Source organism: Sander lucioperca, chromosome 18 (genome assembly GCF_008315115.2).
Source record: "Sander lucioperca isolate FBNREF2018 chromosome 18, SLUC_FBN_1.2, whole genome shotgun sequence".
NCBI lineage: Eukaryota > Metazoa > Chordata > Actinopteri > Perciformes > Percidae > Sander > Sander lucioperca.
In genome coordinates, this window is record NC_050190.1 from 23,331,691 (window position 1) to 23,356,156 (window position 24,466).

The 24,466-nt window shown below is 40.8% G+C and overlaps 2 protein-coding genes across 4 annotated transcripts in view; both read right to left on the minus strand.

Annotated features, from left to right (window-relative positions):
• Nucleotides 1-8,112, minus strand: part of sptb (spectrin, beta, erythrocytic) — a 71,490-nt gene extending 63,378 nt beyond the window's left edge. Inside the window, exons 1-2 of one of the 3 annotated variants that reach the window (XM_035994474.1) lie at nucleotides 7,792-8,112; nucleotides 1,898-2,102 (exon numbers count right to left, since the gene is read on the minus strand). In XM_035994474.1, the coding sequence (XP_035850367.1) occupies nucleotides 1,898-2,045 (148 nt within the window). In that variant the 5' untranslated portion in view covers nucleotides 2,046-2,102; nucleotides 7,792-8,112. Of the gene's footprint in view, nucleotides 1-1,897; nucleotides 2,156-7,791 lie in introns of all 3 variants that reach the window. The other 2 variants (XM_035994472.1, XM_035994473.1) reach the window with 2 other exon arrangements.
• A 1,563-nt stretch (nucleotides 8,113-9,675) lies between these two features.
• Nucleotides 9,676-24,466, minus strand: part of stard9 (StAR-related lipid transfer (START) domain containing 9) — a 45,588-nt gene continuing 30,797 nt past the window's right edge. Inside the window, exons 22-32 of the mRNA XM_031309983.2 lie at nucleotides 17,574-24,419; nucleotides 16,965-17,162; nucleotides 16,653-16,836; nucleotides 15,939-16,085; nucleotides 15,373-15,472; nucleotides 15,030-15,196; nucleotides 14,787-14,851; nucleotides 14,415-14,617; nucleotides 13,109-13,188; nucleotides 12,510-12,668; nucleotides 9,676-12,076 (exon numbers count right to left, since the gene is read on the minus strand). Of these exons, the coding sequence (XP_031165843.2) occupies nucleotides 11,951-12,076; nucleotides 12,510-12,668; nucleotides 13,109-13,188; nucleotides 14,415-14,617; nucleotides 14,787-14,851; nucleotides 15,030-15,196; nucleotides 15,373-15,472; nucleotides 15,939-16,085; nucleotides 16,653-16,836; nucleotides 16,965-17,162; nucleotides 17,574-24,419 (8,275 nt within the window). The 3' untranslated portion in view covers nucleotides 9,676-11,950. The remainder of the gene's footprint in view (nucleotides 12,077-12,509; nucleotides 12,669-13,108; nucleotides 13,189-14,414; nucleotides 14,618-14,786; nucleotides 14,852-15,029; nucleotides 15,197-15,372; nucleotides 15,473-15,938; nucleotides 16,086-16,652; nucleotides 16,837-16,964; nucleotides 17,163-17,573; nucleotides 24,420-24,466) is intronic.

Here is a 24,466-nt window from a genome sequence, read left to right on the forward strand (position 1 = left end):
GAGTGAGCTGCAGCTGCCACATACACCCGTTAGACGAGCATTGCATGGTGCTAGTCAGTTGGTAGCCAAGCAACTGATGAATGAGCCAAGGATTGTGAGGTGAGGCATGAATGAAGCAGCTGATCATCAGTACTCTGTGCCTGACCTAACGCAATGCTGCATATATACGTTTTCATTATCTATAGTGGAAATACCAAGTCACAAGGGATTCACAGGAAATAATGCATACACATGAACATGATGTTCAAGCGAGTGTATGTTCGAATTTCACGTATGGTATGTGGAAGATGACATTTGATCTTAAGGTTAGTACTACAGTTTGTTTGGGTAGCTACTTTAGTAGTCTTGCCAGACCTTACTCCACAGCATTGCGGAGTAGGTATTTTTACTGCCCATGGTGGTTGGCTGTGGGACATGGTCTTTTATGTAAACACTTACACATTTCAGACCTCGACCTTTAGTCGTTTCCTTCTGCTGCTGTGCATAATTAAAAGTGCTACAAACTTATTTGGAAATGCCGACGACTTTATTTGCTAATTTTGTGATATACGGATCGGCACTATTTATTCTCTATAGACATTTGAATTGAGTACGCCAGTTCTTTTCATATATATACATATGTTTTTTTAAATACTCAGTAAATTCTTAAAAAAGCTGGGCACTATAGTTTTTACCAAATGTTACTCAAACATTGGCAAATAGTGTTTTTGGTGGGGACTATTTTTAGCTGCAGATTTGTTGCTCTACTGAGTATTTATGGCAGCAGGTTCATCTGGTAGTGACTCAAAATGAACTTCAGTGTGTGTGTGTATGTGTGTGTGTGTGTGTGTTCATGGTAATGAAGGAACCTGTCACCCAGTGCAACAGTGTGACTCATTTATGTTTTTTAGGACAACAATTGACCTCTATGGCACAGAGGATTAATCCATATCAGGTTTTGGCTACACAGGCTTGTGTAGACTTGTTGGTGGGGTCAATTTATTGTTGGTTTTGCTCTTTTCAGGTGATTTGTTAACAATAAGAATATGGAATATCACCAGAAGTTCAAATCAAAAGTTTGCAAAATTTTTACTTTTTTATATCGGCAATGTTTTTGTAGCTACTTGTGTTTAGACATTTAGCTTCTTTTGGGTTTGTAGAAAAACAACAACACTATTCCAAAGTAAGGTATCAAAAAAATGTTTTGCATTTGTATTGAAACTCAGCCATCATATCTGTACTAGTATAAAAATGTGTCAAACAATACCCAGTGCTACCCAGAAGTGCCTTCTCTCCACAGAGCTAAATGCATTCATTTTACAACCTTGTGACTGAACTCTCTTGTGTCTACGGATTTACAAAAAAATGACCATGGTGTGACCCTGAACACCCCATCTATGTTAGAAACTATTTAAAAACTCCAAGCAGCGACCCCACAGGTGGGTCACAGCTTACCAGCTTAGCCAGAAATGCCAGAGATCTATGCTATGGGAGGCAGACGGGCAGGTCAGCTGTTTAGTTCAGTCAGACGCTGGACATTCTGGGAATGTGCAAGCGATCCCAGTTACAGTACTTGCAGAGGGTGCGGAGCAGTGTCAGGGCTCAGCTGTTGGGGGTGTGTGACTCCACGAGTAACATGTACACACACAACAACACACACAACAACACCTGCAGAGCTCTAGCTAAGAGCCTTGGAGTAAAATCAAAGGTCACCTGGAGTGGGAATTATGTAATTTTTCAACTAAATCTAAAAAGGGAAGGTGAATGACACATTCAAACTTGCCAAAGTTAAACAGACACTCATTATAGTTCATCCTTTCTGCCCTTCCCATGCTCTTAAAAAGGCACTGTCATCTCAAAAATGTGTCACACAAATGCCTCAGAAAGGACACAGCCTGTTTACTATGCATGCACTCACCTGCGAGGGCCTTGATGCGCGAGCGCTCAAACAGCCTGGCAGAGCTGTTGTCATTGTCGAGTTCTTCGTCAGTGGCGTCGAAGCGGGTGTTGATGCGGCTGTACTGCTGCGTGATCTCCGCATTGTCAAAGTCTGTGGTGGAGGTCATGGCGGAAGCCAGCGTGGCAAGCGGGTGAGGGGACGGCAGGCGGCGTCCTCAGGTGGTCTGGGTGTGGAGGGGATGAAATGACAGTATGGACCGTGAATACTGGAGGTAGTCTGAAATGGAGGAGGGAGACAGACAGTAGAGGTGTTATTATGATTAATGATGATGATAAACTGGGGTTCAGGACTTACAAATCTGAAACTGACACTAATTTAACCATATTTACATATTCATAGACTGGGTGTTTCTGGATTTTTAAATGAAGTAATTAAACTTTTTTGTGGAAAGACTATATCAGACACAAATTGTAGGGCTGCAACAATTAGTGCCACATTTAACTTGATTCATTTGATGGTTCCAGATAAGCAACTATGAGAATTTGCTGTTGTTCCTACAGTACAGTCAATTTTAGTTTTGGACTGTTGAAAAAAAAAAGACATTACATTGATGACATTACCTTAGCCTCTAAGACATTGTCTTCAGATGTTTTAAACACCAGTTGATTACTCAAGAAATGAATCGGATAAAACACTGTCTCGCTGCAGTTCAGTTTGTATTTTGGTGTTAAGTTTCAATGTATCAACCCCATTGGGGAGGGGCTGTATCTATACCTGGCATGAGAATGTCATTTTTGAAATTTGAAGAAATCTGTTATCTCAGATGTGGTACAGTACAGGTATATTTTTACATAGACACCTTGCCTACCATAGCTTTCAAATTGGCCCCACAAGCTCCTGTGCCCCTCACAATCTCCATTTTGTGCGTTTCACTTTGCTCAACTGTCACCCTGCAGTGTGTCTGTGTATTCTTTGTGTAGAATGGCGGGTTGAAGGGTAGCAGCTCAGATAGCTCTCTATCTGGGTGCAGCATAGCTCTCTTATCATGTCACACAGGGGGAGGGCAACCCCTCTGTACTGGAGAACATGACGAAACCACCTTCTTTTGAATGATGCAGCTTGCATAGTTTGAACTGTGTGTGTGTGTGTGTGTGTGTGTGTGTGTGTGTGTGTGTGTGTGTGTGTGTGTGTGTGTGTGTGTGTGTGTGTGTGTGTGTGTGTGTGTGTTTGTGCGCTTCCATTGGTGGGTATTTTTTGAAAATAAGCGCATGAGGTGAAATAAGGCGGGGAAAACAACTTGTGTTGATACTGTAGTACACAAAGATGGAGAAAAAGGAAAATGATAGTGGCCTCATGTGGCACTGATTAAGTACAACACGCTGAATACCACATATTTTTGGCATATTTTTCATAACTTAATAATTGGAGATAACAATCAGCATTTATTCTACTGTATATTTATGATTTTACAGTGGTGGTAAGTAACTAGCAGTAGAATATTTGCCTCTGAATTATAGAAGTAGAAGTAGAAGTATACAAAGTAGCAGAAAATGGAAATACTCAAGTAAAGTACAGGTGCCTCAAAATTGTACCTAAGTACAGTATTTGAGAAAATGTACTTAGTTACTTTCCTTAACTGCTGACATGACTTGACTACACCGCATTCAGAGAAGAGGCCCTCAGTGGTGCACAATAATGGCACCCTACAGGTCTCCCTCCTCCTCCTGCTCAGTATCATTCCTCTGCAGAGAGCTCTTATCGGCCTGTGACGCTCGACCCACCACTGGGGATCCCCTTATCACCTCACACACAACCTGGACAGGAACACTGCACAACACACTCAATTTGCACAAACCCTCTTTACACGCCGTACAAACCTGTATCCACAAGCCGTCAGCCGTTTTACAAAAACCTATAGGACTCTAACTGTGTCGAAGGGCTGACTGACTGCTTGCTTCCAAACACAAACCGCAGCAAATTAGGTGTGTGAGCTGGGACGTGTACTCAGTTAGACTGTACTCGGCTCCATTTAAAGCTGTTTTAAAGGCAAGCTGGCCTCCTACTTATAGACAGTCCTGTGACAGAAAGTTCACTGCCTGCCACAGCAATGTGTGTGTCTGTCAATAGTGTCCTTGAGCAAGAGACACAGCTCTTATATAGCTCACTCACAGTAGGTCACCCTGTCAGCTGTAAATGTAGAATAAAAGTCTAAAAACCAACAATAACATGAAATCACGATAATTAGAGTGCTGGGCTGGAGTGACAGTATGCAAATGCCTTCAATGCACATGCAGATCGCTAACAAAAACAGTACTGAAAACTAGTTTCCATTACAGCTGCAACCAACAGTTGTTTTTATTATCCACTAACTTTTCAATTAGTTTCATTGTATAGCTGTAACAATTAGCAGATTAATCGATTTTCAAGCAAAAATGCCAAAAATCCTGGTTCCAGCTTCTGAAAAGTGAAGATGTACTGCTTTTTTGGTCTTATTTTATATTAAATTAAATGTCTTGGTTGGACAAAACAAGAAACCTAAAGATTTTATCTTGGGCCTTGAAAAATTCTCATTTTTTACAATTTCCTTTTGTGACATTTTATAGACATTTTATAACAATCACCTACAGTTGCAGCCCTAATTGATTTACTAATTGGTAAGTCTATAAAATGTTAAATAATTATAAATAGTCCTTTGTTATATTCAATTAACAGTCAAAAAGTCCAAAATATGCAATGATATGATGATATCATTTTTTAAAGATTATGTTTTGTGCATTTCCGCCTTTAATTGATAGGACAGCTTAGATATGAAAGAGGGGGAAGACGTGCAGGAAAGCACCGCAGGTCAGATTCGAACCCTCGGCCTCTGCGTGGAGGAATTAACCTCTATATCTGGGCGCTCGCTCTATCAGGTAAGCTACCCGGGCGCCCATTATGATACAGTTTAACCTTTTGACAATTAATATTCTGGCAAGGGACCATCTGATAACCAGATAATAACAAATAGTTTCAGCACTTCCTGTCTGAATTCCACAAAGCTAACATCATTAAAACATAAATGAAGTAATGTTATTATAAGTCATGTTATCGTTGTTACCACTATGAGGTATAGGACATAAATTTGATGTGAGGTTGATACAAATAACAAACGTTTATGTTATTATTGGCCTACTATAAGACAAATGATATAACACTTTGGCACCCCCTTGTATTGCTTTTTATCACCATAATGACCTCAGCACATAGTCCAGTATTTTATCATTTTTCTGGCTGCACATTGTGCAATGATGACTAAAAGGCGCTGGATAATTTCTCAGAAGTAAAATAAATGTCGAGAGGGATGATTAAAATGTCGGCTGGAATTTCTCCAGATATTTAAGTGCTGCTTGACCTCAGGAAAAAGAAAACATATTACAATTCTTTTTATCAAAACTCATACTGCATTCTGCAGATGCAGCTCTGCACAAGGTTTTGTAAAAAAGGTTGAAAGGTGTGAATGAGATTTTTACTCTTAAGATTTGCTGAGTAAGAATAAAAACAAAACAATTCCTTGTTTCTAAAGGTGTGAAAAAAACTTTTCTTAATGATAACCTTTTTCGCCGTTTGTGATTTTGAATTGACTGCGCCCATTCCCTCATTTATGGTTAGTGCAAAACTACGTTGTACAAATGTGTACAATGTAAACATCAAATCAGTACCTGAGATGAATATAAGTGTGAAAACAATGCTCCCAGCTGTAAATAAACTCTGTGTTTTTAGCTGGCTAGCAGTGAGCACATTAATCTGAGCAGCATGCAGTCAGATGGAGAGGATGAAATAAGAGATGGGTGTGGTCAAGATGTGTGATCTACAGTGTGTGAGAAACTGTAGCAGCAACTGGACTGAGGAGAGGGAGGCCTGTGAGCAGCAGCAGAGAGTAAATCTGAGACATAAACACAAAGTGGACAGAGATCAATATGGAAGGAGAGGTGGGGGGGGGCTGGTTATTAGACTGAGTGAGTTTGCAGCTCTGAAATTCTCTTCAAACTGCCAATAACATAAAACCAACTATTACTTGTGTACTTTAACAAGATATGAGGAAAAAAACATGGGGAAACTGAGCATACAAACACTCTGTTTGGCATAACCCATACTGTACATTGATTATGTACACAAGCTGTGAGAAAAAGGTTCCTTTGTTGTGGTCAATAATGTTTTGACTGCAACAATACTGAGCCTGGCTTTTGGGAATCAATAGTAAACTATTCCTGGAGTGTGTTTACACAAAAGTCCCAGCTCGTCCAGACATGGTGACACACTCACACACATGTCCTTTTAAGGGGAATGAGGGGGAACGTCGCTTTCGCTCAGTGAACATTTTATATTTCTGTTATTTCATGAGCCACCACTTTGTTTCTGATCAATGAGGGGATTGTAGAGTGCTTTAGGAAAGAAAATGAGAGGAAATATGCAATTATGCATAATACCTGGGCTTAGGTTAACACCAGTGGAATGTAACGTAAGTAAGTACATTCACTAAAATCCTGGAATTTAGTACAAATTTGAAGTACCTGAGTACTTGAGTATATTTCCATTTTTGCTGCATTACACTTCTACATTTGAGAGGGAAATATTGTACTTTTTACTCCACTACATTCATTTGACAGCTTAAGTTACTAGCTACTTCACAGATTTCACTTTAAAAACACGACAGGGCTTTAAAATATTACAAAAAAAAACTATCCCAAAAGTATATACAAATAATTAAATTAGTAAAGGCTAAATTAGCTTCACCATGACCAACTGCAACAGTAAAATGCTACCAAAACATGAATGCATCAGTAATAGTTAAGATACAAGATACGTACAATAGTGTAACTGTTTTTTTCAGCACTTTCATGTTTATACTAAAGTACATTCTGCTAATTGTGTACTTTGGACAGTGGTGGAAGAAGTATTCCGATTATTTACTTAAGTAAAAGTACTAATACCACACTGTAGAAATACTCTGTTACAAGTAAAAGTCCTGCATTGAAAATGTTACATAAGTGAAAGTAGCCTATGTAAGTATCATCAGGAAAATGTACTTAAAGTATTAAAAGTAAAAGTACTCAATGCCGAAATATCCTCACATTTTAGAAACTGGAAACGATCCAAACTGTTCTGTCAATCGACTTGTAGGCCGTTATATTATTGGGTAGTTTAATTTATAATAAAACATCATATTATATAAACTACATGTATTTTTGTGTGCAATAATCTTAATTTGTAAAGTAACTAGTAACTGAAGCTGTCAGATGAATGTAGTGGAGTAAAAAGTACAATATTTCTTTCTGAAATGTAGCGGAGTAGAAGTACTAAAGTACAAGTACCTCAAAGTTGTACTTAAGTAGAGTACTTGAGTAAATGTTAGTTACATTCCACCACTGACTTTGGAGAATGGAGTATTTTCATAGTGCAGTACCACAACTTTTACTCAAGTAAAGTATCTAAATACTTTCTCCACCACTCCTGAACATAAGAGAACTTTTGGAGAGCGCACTTCTCCACTCGCAAACATGCGGACTGACGTCACTGTGCGCATTTCCAACGACTCGCTGAGGCCTGCTTAAAGCCTACGCTAAAAGATAAACTGATAACTCAAGATGTAGCTTAACTAAAACAAAAAAAAGCGAGTGATTTTAACAACAGAACACATCCATCTAAAAAAAAGTGTGAAAGCTTTTTGAAAACGACGTCATTATTTAACATGTCAGCATGGGCCAACAGGTGGTTTGGAGGAAGCTTTTAACTCCACTACAAACAACGGCAAACAACAGCAGCCTTAATAGAATGAGCGCCAGTCAGTGACCGCTGACAGAAACTATTTGGCCAAAGATCAATAATTTCATTTAACAATGGCGCAACTAGCTCTGCTTTCAAAATACACTTACTTGCTTCTGGATGCTGTCCTGTCCGAAAGTGTTTATCTTGAGTCTTCTCCCTGCCAATAAACCAATTATAATCCCATTGAAGCAGCGGGGGTCGTGGTCAGAGTGGACGGAGGTCTCCACAGCGCGAGGAGGACACGGTCCTGCACGGGGGACAAGGGAAAGGGGCTGTAGGCGCCGCGCGCTCCACGGTCATTCCCGAAAGCCAGCGACTGACCCACCCTGCCGGGTTAAAAATAAAGTGGGCGCATCCAGTACATGATCTGTGCGCGCAGGGGACGCACATTCCTGACAAGAGCTGGTGACTCTAAATGGCAGAGACACTTCTGATCTCTTGTACACCCCCCCCCCCCACACACACACAATCCACTTCACCCCGCCCCAGCCAGCCGGGCTCTAATCGCACACACAACACCCACCCTCTCAGAAATGTCACCTCCACTGCTGCCTCTGCGTGCCATTTTACATGCAGTGCAGAGGAGAGAGGTCTGGGCATGGACACATGTCCTCACATTACAAATGATGTCCATCAGTTACACCAGAGGGAAAACACCTGTCAGGTAATGTGACATATGTGGTGGAAAGTAACTAAGTATAATTTATTGGAGTATGTTGAGGTGCTTCACTTGAATATTTCCATTTTATGCTTATGCTTCTAGTAATTCCACTACATTTCAGGAGGGAAATGTACTTTTTAGTGCACCACATTTATCTGACTGATATAGTTACTTTTCATATGAAGATAATACATTAAAACATGATTTTTTTATTTTTATATATATATATATGTATATATATATATATATAAGAAAAGAAAAAGCATTGTTGATTCATGTCTATGAGCTGTTGGCAGTTCCACCAAATGATGCCCCATCATCATTTAACCCTCCTGTTGTCCTCCGGTTAAATTTGACCCATTTTCAAAAAGTTTCTATATACCCGAAATTTGGGTTTCTTTCAAAACAAATTGTCAAAAGAAATAACGTGGATGGTTCCATACAACCATTACTCTTCACAAGTTAAATAAAAGATCAATCCACTACTTTCATTGAATTTGGGTGTTTTATAATTTTTTTTAGCATTAATAACAATTTAACAATAATTGATAAAAGAACATTAAAAAACACATTTTGGAAAAAAAATCAAAAACTTGGAAAAACAACAACAACTTGAATTTCCCCTTGGGATCAATAAAGTATCTATCTATCTATCTCTATCTATCTAACAAAAAATGCAGAAAATAGTGACAAAAACGTCGAAAAAAAGTGACTAAAACATTGGCAAAAGCGACAAAAACTTCGACAAAAGTGACCAAAACTTTTGACCCAGAAAAACAAAAAGTTGCATGGTCGACAGGAGGACAACACAAGGGTTAAATAACTTTTCAAGGCCCAAAAACTAATAAAAACCTAAAAAGGCGAAGACTGCTTATAATAAGGGCTGGGTATCGTTTGACATGTATGTTCCAATAATAGTGCTGATACAATACCTGATTATCCATACCAGCACAAAAAAGATACTTTGAGGAACAGAGAATTTTCTTTTTACAAAAGCATTTTTTCCCATATAACAAAAGAAGACAACTAAAATATATATTAATAAGAGCAAAAGCATTAAGTAAGTAAAATAGGGAAAGTAGAATACGAATCTGAGCAAGCGTTCCCTGCCAGCTTTTGGTACTTGACAGTTTTCGACATTCTGTGCACATTTAAATCAGCACTAAAGATACAGAGGTTCAATACCCAGGCCTACTTAGACTAATTGCAAATGATTAAATGAAGGAATTAAAGATAGTGATATACTGTGTTGTCACTTAAGGATAATTTGGGGAACAGACATTCATACAAACTCCAACTTTCCAAAAAAAAAAAAAAGGAAAAACAACAGTTCACTTAAAATATGTATTTTATTCATAAAAAATGGCCAAACACACAGGACGGGCCACATTACATCTTATTAGCAACAGGAAGCAGGGTGTTTATAATAAAATACATTTACAACACATTGTCAAAACATAAATAACAATGCTTTTTACAAAATGAAACAAGCACTTAAAAATCTATAGAAACACATAGAAATCAGTACAAAAAGTTGTCACTATGTTCCTTCACTCTGTGTCTTCAGTATTTGTCTCTTTCTCTTTGGTTCCCCCTGGAACATCTTTAGTCATAAACTAAGCGCTGCCAAAAATGTCGTGACCCTTCAACTACTAATAATATGGCTTCATATCTGGATAAAGCTGACCCAGCTGGGACTGAGAACAGTCCTGCCTTTGATCAGCGTCTGCATAGCTTCAACACTGTGCAAACAAAAACAAAATCACTTTTTAATATGCAACATTAATAAATGCATTAAAAGTTTTGTGCAAGCCGCTGTAAACACAGCACCATGCTCATAAAATAACCCCAACACAACTATAAAACACATTCGACAGCATTTCAAACTGAAGGCAAGAGGAACTAAATAAATATGAGAGACTTCAGCAACTGGTGAAAAAAGGCCTTAGCTCATGCAGATTCAGAGTACCATATTGTGTCCATATCTTACTGCAGCTTTAAAAATTAAAATAAAGGAGAGCAGAGGTCAGTTACAGAGCAGGCGGGATCCTGCCCTTTGACTTTTTAAAAGTTCTCAACTTTCCAACTAACCAGCTCCCTGTTTTGCTACAAAAATAGTATATAATTAAACTGTTTGGTTTCCTGCAGCGAGAGAGTGATGCTGAGTAGTTTCACAAGTGCAGCTCCCTATACATTACAAATAACAGCTGAAGAGGGACTAAATAATTCTTAGGATTCCTTCAATACACCACCTTATCCAACACATAGCTTAGGGACTGTAGGAAAATGATTGAGGTAGTTGAACCTTATGTTTCACTTTGTCAAAAAGCAAGGCCCTCCTCCGGATTCTTAATGTTGTCTTTAAACCTTTAAAATCTTGTCTTTATATTGTTAATTATTAACTATATTGCAAAAGAAGGCTGAAATAAAATTCAGGACAGGAAAAAATAAAAGACCTTCCCCTGCTCTCCCAAAAAAAAAGTCGGACTACCTCCCCCTTTTCTGACCCCCCTCCCCCTAATAATTTGTCGTACAGTCCCTTTATATACTTTTTGATCATACACATTTTTGCTGCAAAAATGTTAAAGGACATTTGACATAAATATTCTGCAGAATTAAGGTTTTTGAGTGGTTAAAATATGCAGTGCCTGATGATATAAGTACATACAAATCAGGGTTACAGTACATAGTATTTGTAAATAGTTCCTTCATATGTTCATATTTCCTTCATTTAGGTGTCACCTCAGTTGACATTCACGCAAAATAAACTCAACTGACCTACAAACACTTTCAACCCTAAGTATATCTCAGTGTTCCAGCTTTCAGTTTGTCATATCTGGCAAACCCCCCCTCATCGTCTGGGTTAAAACAAAGCATTTAAGTGCTTGCAAAAACTGCATGACCCAGACAATGTTATACTGCCTTCTGTATATGGTCCTAATCTCAGGTATATTGACATGTGCCTCTAAGAACAAAGCTGGCTGCATCCATCTATCCATCTATCTAGAAAGTAAACAGGTGAAAATACACTTAGTGCGTAGTAAATATACATCAAATCAGTGTAACCTTTGACTTCAATTTAAAGGTTCTCTAGCTAGGATGTCCTTGCTGACTTTAACATATTTGGCTGTACATGTTACAATATGGTAGAAACCAATACACACAATGTTGCTAACAGGGAATTAAGGGAGTTAAATAGCTGATATTTATCAGTTTATAAATATTATAATATAAATATTTCATCACATGAATGAACCGATTAGGTGGGGAAACTTTGTTTAGGTTTAGACAGCTTGATGATTAACTATCCAAGGCTACACAGCTACACAGCATGTGTCATGCCAAGTCCCTTAGACTTCTAATCAATCTTTGGTAAAATAGGATTATGATTGTTACAAGCATTCATGTACATCACAAATATAAAAATACAGTTTCAATATTTTATCAAAAAAATACCTTCATATAAAAAAGAAAGAAAGCTGCTTCAACTTTGTAACTGGGAAACAATAGAACAGTGCTCTTAGAATAATAAAAACAAATCAAGTAAATACATTTCAGGTGCAATTTTAAAAGGCAGACTAACTCCATGCTGGAGACAGTTTAGTCTAATGCGTCTTCGTGAGTCCTGTGGATTTAGCGAGGAAAGCGTCCAGATCAGCGATGACAGCTGCCTGTCTTCTGGAAACAGTGTTCAACAGTCGGTGAGGAAAGGATGGAGTTCCTAGGTCCACCTGGAGAAGAACAAAATGATATGGTCATGACCTCTTTCACATCTATAGCACTGCCTGGCAACCATTATTCAAATTGGAGTCAAAAGTAGAATTAAAGACTCACTGCACAGTTAGACTGCGATGTATGTAAATGATTATACCTTTGTCTCAGATTTTGATTTTGATTTAACTTGATTACAATACACAAAATTGTGGACTGCAAGATTGTTAGTTTATAATTATTAACTACCATGTGGGTTTAATTCCTGCACAGCACTTTCAAATGTGGAGGTCTCTTCTTTTTGAGGCTGTCACATTCACACAGAATACATTTATCGATCTATGATCAACCCAAACATCTGTGCTTTTATTGGCAGTTAAAATATGGCAGTGTTGCTAGTGAGCACAACACATATATTAGCTTGCAAAGTAGTTTATAGCAACCATGTCTCACCTGTAGCAGGTAGATGACCCTGGTGGCTTCCTGTCCATCACGTCTAATTGGCTGCAGGATCCAGCAACTGGGCATCATCTCCCCTCGGACGGCGTCCACACTGGGACGAGGCAGAGACTCCTCGAACACAGACTGCATTGCCAGCACAGACAAGCCACCCTGAGCCAGAGGGCAAAAGGGAAAAACCATCAATAAAATAGGCAGTGCAGCCTTTTGATCAGCCAAGAGGCAAGTGTACGCTGACACTGATAACAAACCGCTCACAGGGCTTCTTCCACACCCACAGCCTCTGGGTCAGTGTTGTTTCTGTGAGCATGAGTAGCGTCTAAAATAGTATGTACTACATTGGGTGCATGACAAACTCAATGCCACGGTTTACCATTAATTGGTCTTCATTAAAAACGACAACACTGTCTGTTTTGTTTCCTGTCATGCTAATATGACAGTAAAAGGAATTTTCTCCTTCAAACTAAAGCGTGATTTTGTCTACAACAGCTATGCAGCTATGCAGCTATGCAGCGAATGCTCAGTGAACCTTAAACAAGGACGACAGGCAGTAATCATCAGGACCGGCTGGTTCATTTTGCAGCTTTGCTTACCTGTTTGGACTCGGTGCTGATGCAGCAGAAGTCCCGCGGCTGGCTGAGGTGGCAGGTGGACGGATCTGTTAGTATATAAACTAAACAGAAATACAGAGAGAATGTGTCAGATAGGATTAAATGGTTGATGAAAACCTGGAAATAAAAGAAAATATAAAAGAACGAGGGCAATGGAACAGAACGTTACTGCTAAACAAGGTTATAAAGCAATTTATTTTCCAACCTTCAGGAGGAAAAAAAAAGGTACAATTCAACATATTTATATAAAGATATGATGATCTCTTATAATAAACAATACATCAGTGTGTGGACACAAATAAAACGTTTGATCAGAGCAGAGTAGATGACGTAAGAGAGGCCCGATGATGTTGCAAAGATATTTAATGCCACATACTGCAGGTGTGAGAATGGAGTTGGTCATGCAATACATTAAGCTGGTCAGTGATGAATGGGACTGTGTTGGGGACTGTACTATATACACAGCTAATGGATGCAGACGCATCATTTGAAGCAAATGCATTTGCAGGGTCCTCAAATGCCTTGCAAAAAAATATAGTTTTGCAGCAAAGACAAAAATACTTTTCTCTCTTTATATTCTTGCAACAATAATATTATTTGCAGGGTAAACTCTTTCAGCACATCAAGCTCACATCGCAAATAACCAGTATTTATCAGTATCTTATAAACTTCTACTTTCCGTGATGAGTATCTAATGTTGATGTTTCAGGTCTACTGATAATACCAATCAAGTGGGATTTCAGAAAATCAGCTTACAACATTTTTAACCTAGATAAAAGTGTGCGAGTATAAATCAGCAAAATGTAATTAAAGTAACAAGAGTAAAGTGCTCAATGCAGAAAACGTATATATATATATATATATATATATATATATATATATATATATATATATATATATCATAGTATAAATGATTACTGATGAATATATGTATGAATTAATACTGATCAATGAATGTGTAAGTAGCATTTTACTTTTGTAGTTGGTTGCAAAGGAGCTAATTTTAATTATTTGATATACTGTTGGGTAGTTTAATCCATAAATATCCAATATATTCTATAAAATGAGTGCATCTTTTTTTACGTAAAATATTAATTTATAAAATAAACTAGTAAGTTGTGAGATAAATGTGGTGGAATGCCTGCTAAATTTAAGCAGAGTAAACATATAAAGACTATATCTACCTCAAATAGCTCTTGACTAGATTTACTTTGATACATTCTTACACTGGTAATTTAATGTATAGAAACCATGTGAGGATATAGACTAAGCAGACATGTTAGCCCACCCAGCTGAGTGCTGTCATCTAGCGGTCGTGTCCAGACAGAACGGCGCGACTGATGATACATGTGGCTCTTGGACAGCTGGCAGATGATGTTCCACAGACTGTCCAGGGGTCTGTCCAGCTCCCCGGCCCCAAGGAAACCATGGACAGATGGGCTGGAGGAGGGCTTGTAGTAAGCCTGGATACCTCCTTCTTCTCCCTGGTAGCTAAATAAAAATAGACATAATACATTAGCAAATTAATATTTGTGATTTTGAGGGACTTGAGTTAAGCCTTCACTTTGCATCTGATTAATCTCAGACAGAGAGGAAGTCCTTGATTTGAAGGTTGATGATTTTTTTGGATGAGTTTATCAAAGAGAGTGACTGAGTTCACCTCCAGCCTGCTGTGGCCTTGCCCGTTAGCAGGTTGCTCAAATCCCCAGAGGAAGCCAGTCGTACCTGTGGAGACAAAAAAATTGCAATTCAACCTGATACAAACGTCTGATAAGGGTAGATCAAAACATTGGTTATAATGTTTAGTCAATAACAGTGGCAATTAATGGCGGGGTGTTTTTCAGGTCTTTTTACTGAAATAAAAAAAATAAAAAAAACAGGTTTAAACTCAGGTTTGTGTTACCTCAGCCAGAGCTCGACCGAGGAGACTAGATGTGATATCCTGATAGGTTGTGGATATGGAAGAGGTGGAGCCAAAGGAGGCGTTGCGGTGACGTGTACAAGATGGGGGTGATGGAGATGAAGTCATCAGGGGCTCAAACCCGGTGACAGGAGGCTCAAGGCGGACATCTAGCAGAACACAATGTTAACATGGATGGTGACACATGGTCAAAACTATATACGGTATATTACTTTCTAAATTTTAGAAGATAACAATGTGTTTTTTTATTAAAGCAAATTTTGAGCATACTTTTGACAGTGTTTTGCCCATGTCTGTTTGGGTTTCGTGAATCACCAGTACTTACCCTGGGCAGACAGCCAGGCTCTCTGTGACTTCACACTTTGTGGACCGCACATAGGAGGACGTGTCCTGACCTTCAGCCCTTCGTCGTGGAACCCTGTGATCTGAAGGAAAACAGTAACAACGACACGATTACCGCCGTGTTGCTCATCCAAAAAGGAAAATTACACTTGCATTATAAAAAAACAAACAACCCGAAGGTACTTGAGCTTTCTGGGGGACTCCTAAGAAGCTTTGTGCTGGGGAGAGACGTGTATGATGGGCTTATGGTGTTGTCATTTATACATACGTTTATTTGGTTTAGTTTGTTTCTATTTTGTTATTATGGTCTTGAATATTGTGGTTGATGTGTCATCTTTTCTTGATTTTTGTCTGTCTGGGTGGGTAGTGATGGCCGGGGAACCTCTATCAGTTCATGTTTCGAATTGTATGTTTTAAAATAAATTAAAATAAATGTTAATCATAAAAATATATATATATATATATATATATATATATTTCTAGTTACAGTCTTGGATTCCAGCATGTAAATTATTATCTCAAATCTCAATGTGTAACATGAGTACCAACCTGTCCAGTCAGAAGTGGCCTGTTGCCATGCTGTAGCTGGGCAGTGTTGCCACTGTTGTACCCCGACGTTGGTCCAGAGGAAAGGCTCATGCTGGATCCTGTGCACAAGGTGCTGTTACTGATTCTTGTCCGATGCCTCGGGTCGTCCTGCAAGACGGGAGACACCAGTGAAATAGTTGTCGATACTGCTGAGTCGGGAATAAAACTGCGAGCCCCTGAAAATCCACTTCAAATATCTTGTATTAACCATATTTATTTCAGCCTAATTTATTAGCCAATGAGTTGGAATGTTATATAATCAGAGGGGGGGAAAATGATATATATATTATATTTTTTCCCTGATCGATACCTTATCAAATCCATCTAATGTGGAGCCAAAGCTCGATCGACAGGAAATCAATCGTCCACAGTTTTGATAATCTAGTAAACGTTTAATGCATTTATCAAGAAAAAAGTCCCAATATTTGCTGGTTTGAATTTGTCAAATGGGAACATTTGCTATTTCCCTAGCTTTTATGATATATAATTTAAATATTTGGGTATTTAAATGATTGGCAAAGACAAATCTATTTCACAGTTAGCTTGGGCACCGAGGACCTGGACATTTGTCACTATTTTGTGATATTTTATAGAACAAACAAATAATTGATTAATCAAAAAAAATAAATCAACATATTGAGTTGCAGCCCCTTATATGGTGACACAAAAACTGACCTTGGCTTCCTGAGACAGGGCCTGCTGCTGTAGCCTCCTCTTCTCCTGCTCAGTCCTTTCTCGCAGTCGTTCTCGTGCTTTCGCAATCTCAGTCCTGGCCTCCTCCCTGGCTCGGCCGTAGTCGCGCAACAGCTGCTCAATGTCAGACGGACACTGGCCCTCCCCTCGTGGGGGGTCTGATATTCTGTCAATTAGATAATTCAGTGAGATCCAGTCAAGTTTTCAACACTAAACCTAAAAACATTTATGTTTTAAATGTAAGACTAATATGGGTAATTTTGTTTTGATCTTGTGAGAGAACTAGTGTCTTACCTGGAGCCGTCTATCACCTCTTGGCGGAGCTGTTGTAGGTATTCTTTACGTCGACTGGGCATGGCGGCAGACACCTTGGAGCCAGCCTCTGGTGGAGAGGAGCGGGGATGTTTGCTGGGACTCAGACTACGAGCTCTCCGGTAAGTCTGGAGACGTTCCTCCCTGTCCTGCCTTAAACCCTCAATACTCCTGCGGTGTCTGAGAGGAGAGAATCACAGAAACAGAAAATACAAGAACACAAATCAGGTTACCTCATTTTATCAGTTTTAGAGCCGTTAATAACCACGTAATTAAGTGTCTGTAGTATCAAGTATCAAATACTGTCAGGTATCAAACACTGGTATCAAATGTGTGGTCAGATTTTTTGTCTTGTTTACTTCGATTAGGAAAGTTTCTAAAGAAAATACAGTTTAAAATTGGCAAATTTCTTATGTAGCCGCTTGTGTTGAAATTATATTAAACAGTGATGCATTAAGAAGTTTAGTTTTTGCTAAATAAAAAAAAAAGGTTTGTAAAACCTACACGTTTAAAACTAAACCTAGCCCTAATCCGTTTAAGACAATGGCATTATATAAAAAAAAGGAGTATTTGGGTCATGTGTATTCTTACCTATCATACAGCTGCTGTTTGGTAGTTGCAGAGGTCGGTGGCTCCAGCTCTTCTCTGGTCCTCGGGGACAGCATCTTTAACAGTGTATCCGTCTCTCCGAGGCCGTAGTGTAGCTTAGCCTCTGTCAGCTCCACAGTCAGCGGTGTCGGGTTCATGCTGAGGTTGACCGTCGCCATCACCTGCTCTCTCTCCTGCCGCAGCCTCTCTATCTCTCTCGTTCTTCTGCCGCTCTGGGCTGTGAACTCTACATTTGAGTCGCAGCTCTCCATCTCGCCCCACTCGGCAACGTTTCTGCTCTTGTCGTGTTCTTTGGTAGGAAATGTGGCCACTTTGTTGGAGTGTTTTGAGTGCTGAAGGTTAATGCCCGACCAGTTGGTGAACTTGTTGTGCATGGGCAGGTCTTCTGGGTCAATCTGGTGGTGTTTACACTGGGACACACTGGCGATGGGTTTAATGTTCACGAGGACGTCTGTGCTGCACTCGCTGGGTGCCATCGACACCACATCGTCCTCTTGGAGTTGAACAGTTCTGTTGCTGACCGGGGATGGATTGTAGGAATCAAGGCAAAAATCGCCAGAATCAACTGCAGGTCTTGATGTTTTTCCATGTCTAGCTTTAGCCTGCTGTTTGTGCACATCAGTCGGTCTTAATATGGGAGAGATGTGGTTCTGCATAGTTAAACCTTTTGTTGAAGCAGAAGTCTGCCACTGCTGAGAGCTCATCTGCCATTTGGAGTCTTTATAGGTAACATTTCCCCTGTCAGCGTCTGTATATCTATCCAGTGATGAATTTATAGAGCACTTATCAGAGCCTTTAGGGCTTGAGCAACTCATTTCACTCACCTTCTCAAGTGATACAGATTCTGATGTACAAGAGGAAACATCACAATCCAGTCTGGGCATTTGATCATCCTCTGAAACAGCTGTGCAAGCTAAGTGTTTGCTAGAAGACACAGTAAGGCTGTCTCTCTCAGAATGATGGTGTGTATTTAGTGTTGACTGGTTTACTGTCTGCTTCATCTGCAATCTTATTCCCACAGTGAGTATGGGAGATGATGCACGGTCTGTGTATGTAGCTTGTTTCTTTAAAGAAAGCGATGGGTCATTTCTTAAAGAGGGACTGTGATTTTCTTGGTAGGCGCTTTTTGATGATCTGCGGGAGACTTCAGATACTGCAACACTCTTTTGGCACAGTGCCTCGGGCGTGCTTTGCTTTGAGCCTCTAGAAGAAGCGGATCTTACACGTCTTTGACATTCACCTGCAGTCTTTAAAGGAAGTGTTTTCAGAAGGCCATTAGACCTTTGTGCTGCAGCAGAGGTGTTAAAGCTCAGCTCAGGCATGCTCTGCATCTTTTCATCTGTACTCTTCACTGCACAGTGCGCATTCTTGTCTTGGGACACACTGACAACCTCAGAACCAATCACTTTGACTATCACATTGACTTCATGAGGTTTTGGACCTCTCACTGGGTGATGAGCAGCGACTTTCTTCTCTGCTGGTGTTGGAGACCTTTCTGTTTGGATCCCAACATCTATGGCTGTTTGAGTTGAGCAGTCTCTCCGCGTGCAGTCACTAGACTCACTGTAAGACACGCTCATATTTGACAAGTTGACACTCCTCAGACTTGACTTGAGGGCTTTGCCTGTTCTCATTTCCTGGACGTCCCCCAGCAGGTCTGAGGTGCTGTCGATAAGCTTCGAGAGGTGAGCCGACATGCTTTCCATACTGGCCCACGTTGGAGATTCTTTAATGTCTACTTTGGTTTTCTGTGTTACAGGTACATCAGTGTTACTCCTTTTGTGCCGCTCTCTCCTCTTTGGAGCACTACTGCTGTTACCAATATTTACCGTCTGAAGGCCACACACTGTTTGAGTGCCATGCTCACATGTCCTCCTTCTTTGGGCCTGTGTTTTGCTTGCCTGAGACTCTTGCTCAGACGAGTACACAAACATAATTTCATCCACCTGACTGGAGTTGTTACCAAAACCCCCAGGATGATTGTTACTTGAAGAACTGCCGCTCACTGTCAGATTGGCTATATGATTGTGAATATCAACAGACGCCTGTTGACAGGGCGGGAGAGGAGATGTTTTGTTCCCTTGTTCCTTATAATCCTCCATACTGCTAAGCGTACTGGAGAGCCCCTTGTTGGTGGCATAAGTGCTCAGATGGGAATTGAAAGGCGAGTTCTGCCTGTTCAAACCATTGTCAACGCTACAGCATCTTGTTATACGTTTCTCAGCGCTGTTCAAAAGTGGAGATTTACAGGATAGGTCAGCAGCACTCCCGAATGCTGGGTTCTTATAACAGTGTTGGTCTGAGTCGTTGCCTTGCCACTGGTGAACAAACGGGTTGATGTCACTGGAGGCAAAATGCATATGGGAGTCTTGCTGTGGTTCACTTTTCTTTGCATACAGGATGTTTTTTTCTACATTTGTCCTTTGTGACAATGCTTGAGGGGATAAAGAGTGTCTTTTTTGGGAGTAATCTCTACTGACTTTAACTTCACTTTTATCCTGAGTTCCACCAAAACAAGTCTTCATTTTAAATCTGCTCGCTGACACTGTGGTAGAAATATCTGCAGCCTGTCTGACTTCTTGTTTGTCATTACTCTGAGCGCCAAGCTTTACACATTTAGAGGAGAGCCGGCTGTGATGCACTCTGGTGGTTAGGTCATCCTCCTCATCCTCATCTGATGACTTAAGAGAGGACTCATATGAAGACAGGGGATGAGTCTGGATCTTAGACTTTCTGAACCTCTTAGACTTGGCCTTTTTAGACATAAGAGCATGAGTATCCGGTTTATCACCAGCTGTGTTTAGCTCAACCTGTTTGGACACCACAGATCCATAGCAACTTGTATTTGTGACGGCATTCCCCTGTGGTATTTGGTGTTGTGGCTGCATAGAACCAGAAATCCTTGCTTCATATTTTGACTCTGCGAAGATCTTTGGGGTGAAAGTCTCTTTGTCTTTTTTCATTACCCAATCTTGTCGGCTGTCAATATGAGTATCCTGATCAAATTTGCACAGTGAATTTGATACATTTTGGCATTTGCTGTTGTAATTCAAATTGACCACGCAAGTCCGAGCCAAGTCATTTAAATGACTCTGTGGACAGCTGAACTCATCCTGTGCTGTGACACAAGGTGTACACCCTTTTGTGTTGACTGTTTCACCATTTCCGTCACGGCCAGGAGAAACAGCAAACCCTTTCATAGAGTTATTCTCATCAGTGGGTGTCTTCTGGCTGCTGTAATGTACGTGTGGTTTGAATTGAAGATTTCCTCCATCAGATAATAACTGTATGGCTCCAGATGTGTCAGGACTATTTTGGAAATGTTGAATCGTCCTCGGAGTGTTCTGTTTGTACGAGTAACAACCTTTATAATCAACACTGAATGCGGCTTCCACACTGACATCCTTTACGTGATTACAGCCACAGTTTTCTTTTACATCACCCATGGTGGAAGGCTTTTTATGGGGTATTTGGTGAAGTTCAGGGTTCACAGCAGGGGCATCTAAACAGCTCTGGATGTTCACTTCATTCAAGCAGGCATCATTAATGATGGGATTAAGATGAGATGTTACTTTTTGTTTAGCTGAATCATTCACTTCTTGACACAAAGCATCTTTCTTCACAGCAGTTCCTTGAGAATTATTGGAGGAACCACTCATTGAGGACAAACCAGGCCTATTTGGTTGCAAAGTGGGGTTGCCAGAGTTCTCCGACTCTCCGTGGCTTTTGGGTGTCAGATTTGATTGAATGTTTTTGGCAGACGGGTTTTGGAAAACGCAATGGTCAATTACTAGCTTGTTTGGTGTCACATCAGAGAAGTTCTGAGCCTGGTCAATCTTCTGTGTTACTTCAGTAGATGAAAGCATGTTGCTCTCAAGGTTAGTCCTCAACTGAGCTGGCGGATCTGATGCCAGGTGCTCACTGTTGTCCCCTGGGTTTTCACTTATCAACCTTTCTAGTGAAAGGTGTCCTTCAAGGATTGCTCCTTCCTTTATCTGATCACTCATTTTATCTCTCAGCTCTTTTTCTGTCCCTCTATTTTCATCACTATTACAGCCAAAATGACACACGGATGATGACAAAGCATTTAGGCTTTGACTCCTGCTCTTCCTGTCATCATCGCTGCCAATCAATGACAGTCTCATGTGCTCTTTGACCACCTCTGAGATTCTCAGGTCAATGGCGCTACAAATAGCATCTGACTTGCATATGTGTTTTCTATTTTCTTGATGTTTTCTGGTGTTATCAATTTGTGATTCCCCTGCTTTTGTTTCTGCTGCTACCTCCTTTATTGTTACATCTTCCTTTTCAACTGCTTCCCTCTCTCCCGCAGAGGTACCACTCTGAGGACTATTGTCACCACATTCAGAGTCCTCAAAGATCCTTCCAAGTTTCCTGCTCATGGGATCAGAAACTGGCGACGCCTCTGAAGCCACTTTGTCCTGTCTAACGCTGCCATTAACACAAACAGAATCAAATCTGGGGCTGTCAGCTTCCACGGCAGACTGTTCGCCTTTTGTGTTATTATTGTCATCAGGCCAAATATAATCCTGGCTGCCAGCTGGTGCAGAGCAGAAAGTTACCAACTCTCTGCTGTTGCTCCTTTTTGGAATTTTCAGGCTGCACATGAAAGCATCCTGTTGGTCTTTGTTCCTCTTCCTGGAATTTTTACAAGCTGATTTAACAAGCTCCTGCTGTAGTGCAATGTACTGCTCAGTGCCTTTGGTTTCAGCATCATCCAACATTTCGTCCCTAGATCCATAGTTGGTGTTTCCAAGCTCATATTGTTGACTATTTTTCAACTTTTCTGTTGCACCATCTAGACTGCATAGTGCTTCATCTTCGGTTGACAGTCTGAAGGCACTTGCACGGTCAGACATCTTGTTCAATACTGGGCCTTGGTTAGTAGGACTTGTAGAGAAATGCATTACTGACTGACAACCTGACATACACATTTCAGTGTCAGAGGACATCGTAGTGTCAACGGTCACCATGTCAGGTTCATCTGTGAACACCTGAAGCAATTGTACCTGTAGTTCCTGTTGTTTAGTGTAGTGGATGTCAGTGGGTGACACACGAGTGGTTTGATGTAAGGTTGGTAAGGATGCTGGGCTTTTGATGCTGCTGTAGTCTGGAGTATCTATAGCTGCCTTCCCCTTATTTTCTACTTGTCCGTCTGATTGTTCTATACAACATCCTACTTCCTTCAGGGCTTCATCTGGCGTTGTTAGAAACTGAGAGTCTTGAAAATCTAATGTGTCTGATGTGCCCCTGGAATTTTCAACACTGGGTTGATCCTGCACGGTTACATTTGCACCCTCGGTGCTGGTGGATGTTGAGCTATAGCTTCTAGATCCGCTCTGAGAATCTGAGAGGTTCATACTGGTTGGACTGGGACTGCTGCTGCTTCTGCTGCTGCTGCTCTCTATACCTTTGAACATCATTTTTCTTTGGAAAGGCAGAGAATCTCTGTAAATCCTGGGACTATCTGCTGCGTCAGTGGAGGACCAGGCATCGGTGAGTGCCAGCATGTTTTCTGGCTCCCTCACGCTGCAGCTGCTCAGGGAGCGTGGGCTGATGGTCGAAGTGGTCTGCATGTTCCCAAAGTCCTCAATCATTTTGTGTACAGTGTCTCTGCCTCTGGAATCTGCTACAAATGAGTTGTGGGAAAGAGGCTTCCTTGTTGCACCACTGTGTCTTGATTTTGGAGAGTTTTGCTGGCTCCAATACGCCTCTGCTGGGATCGCCGGAGGTTTCTGAGCGCTGTCGCGGTCTAAACTGATCTCTGCTGTTCTATTGTGCTGCATGGATGAATGGGAGCAATCTGTCACCAATGAGTAAGTTGGCACCACTGTTTGTCTAAGTTTTTCCACTGTTGAGTATTTCCCACTGCTCTCCACAGCCAACGAATCCTTAGACATCTGACTGTCTTCGCTCTCTGCTTCACTCTGAGCTGCTTCCTCGTGTCTCAGCTGCTCTGCTAGGGCTGTCACATAAGCAGAGGACAGCGAATCAAGAGAGAAAAGGCTCTCACAGTCTGACGTTCCTTCATCTCGGTCTTCTTGCTCTTCCTCCCATCCCATCAATCCCTGCTGTCTCTCGAACCATGTGCTGGTCTTGTTCATCAGAGCCTCTGTGCTATGCCACCGCCTTTGTTTAATGTCCTCAGGCAGAGCCCTTTGGTCAAGCTCTTCACACGAGACCGCTGTTTTAACAGCACATTTGCTTCGGCTAATTTTGGTATCTTTAAGGCTCCTGTCTCTTCTTTGTCTCCAGTAAAATTTGCTTGCTATTCTCCCCAGAGGTTTGGGACCTCGGCCTCCATTCACACCTGATGGTGGTTTCCTGAACACTTTGGACAGGGCTGTTTTTAACCTGGGCCCAACAGAACGAGAGGAAGTCTTCTCTGTTGTTTCTGGTCTGTCTGGGACAATCTGAGAACTGGTTTTGCGTGCTGTGGGTTCTTGTATATTTTTATTGCTGACTGGCTGCAAAATAGTTCCAAGTGGTGACTTCAGAGTAACTGAGTTCTGATCCGATCTGTTCTTGAAAGACAGGTCTCGGTTTGGCAGCAGAGGTTTTCTTTCTGGTCGTTCCCGGCAAGGCTGAGCTTGGTGCTCCTCTTTGGCAGCTTGTCTGATATTTTCAGAAGAGCTTACTCTACTTCGGCACGCTTGACTTTGTCCTGAGAAAAACGTACCAGAACAACTTTGGGTTCTTTCCCGTGGAAGACACTCATCCGAAACCCACTCCCTGCTGCGAATGGAATCAGAAGTTGTGGAGGAATTTGACGTCAGTTCTGTGGATCTGTTTCTCTTAAGGAAGTGTCTGTCACAGAGAGAAAAAGAAAGACTACTATAAGAAGGAAAATATTT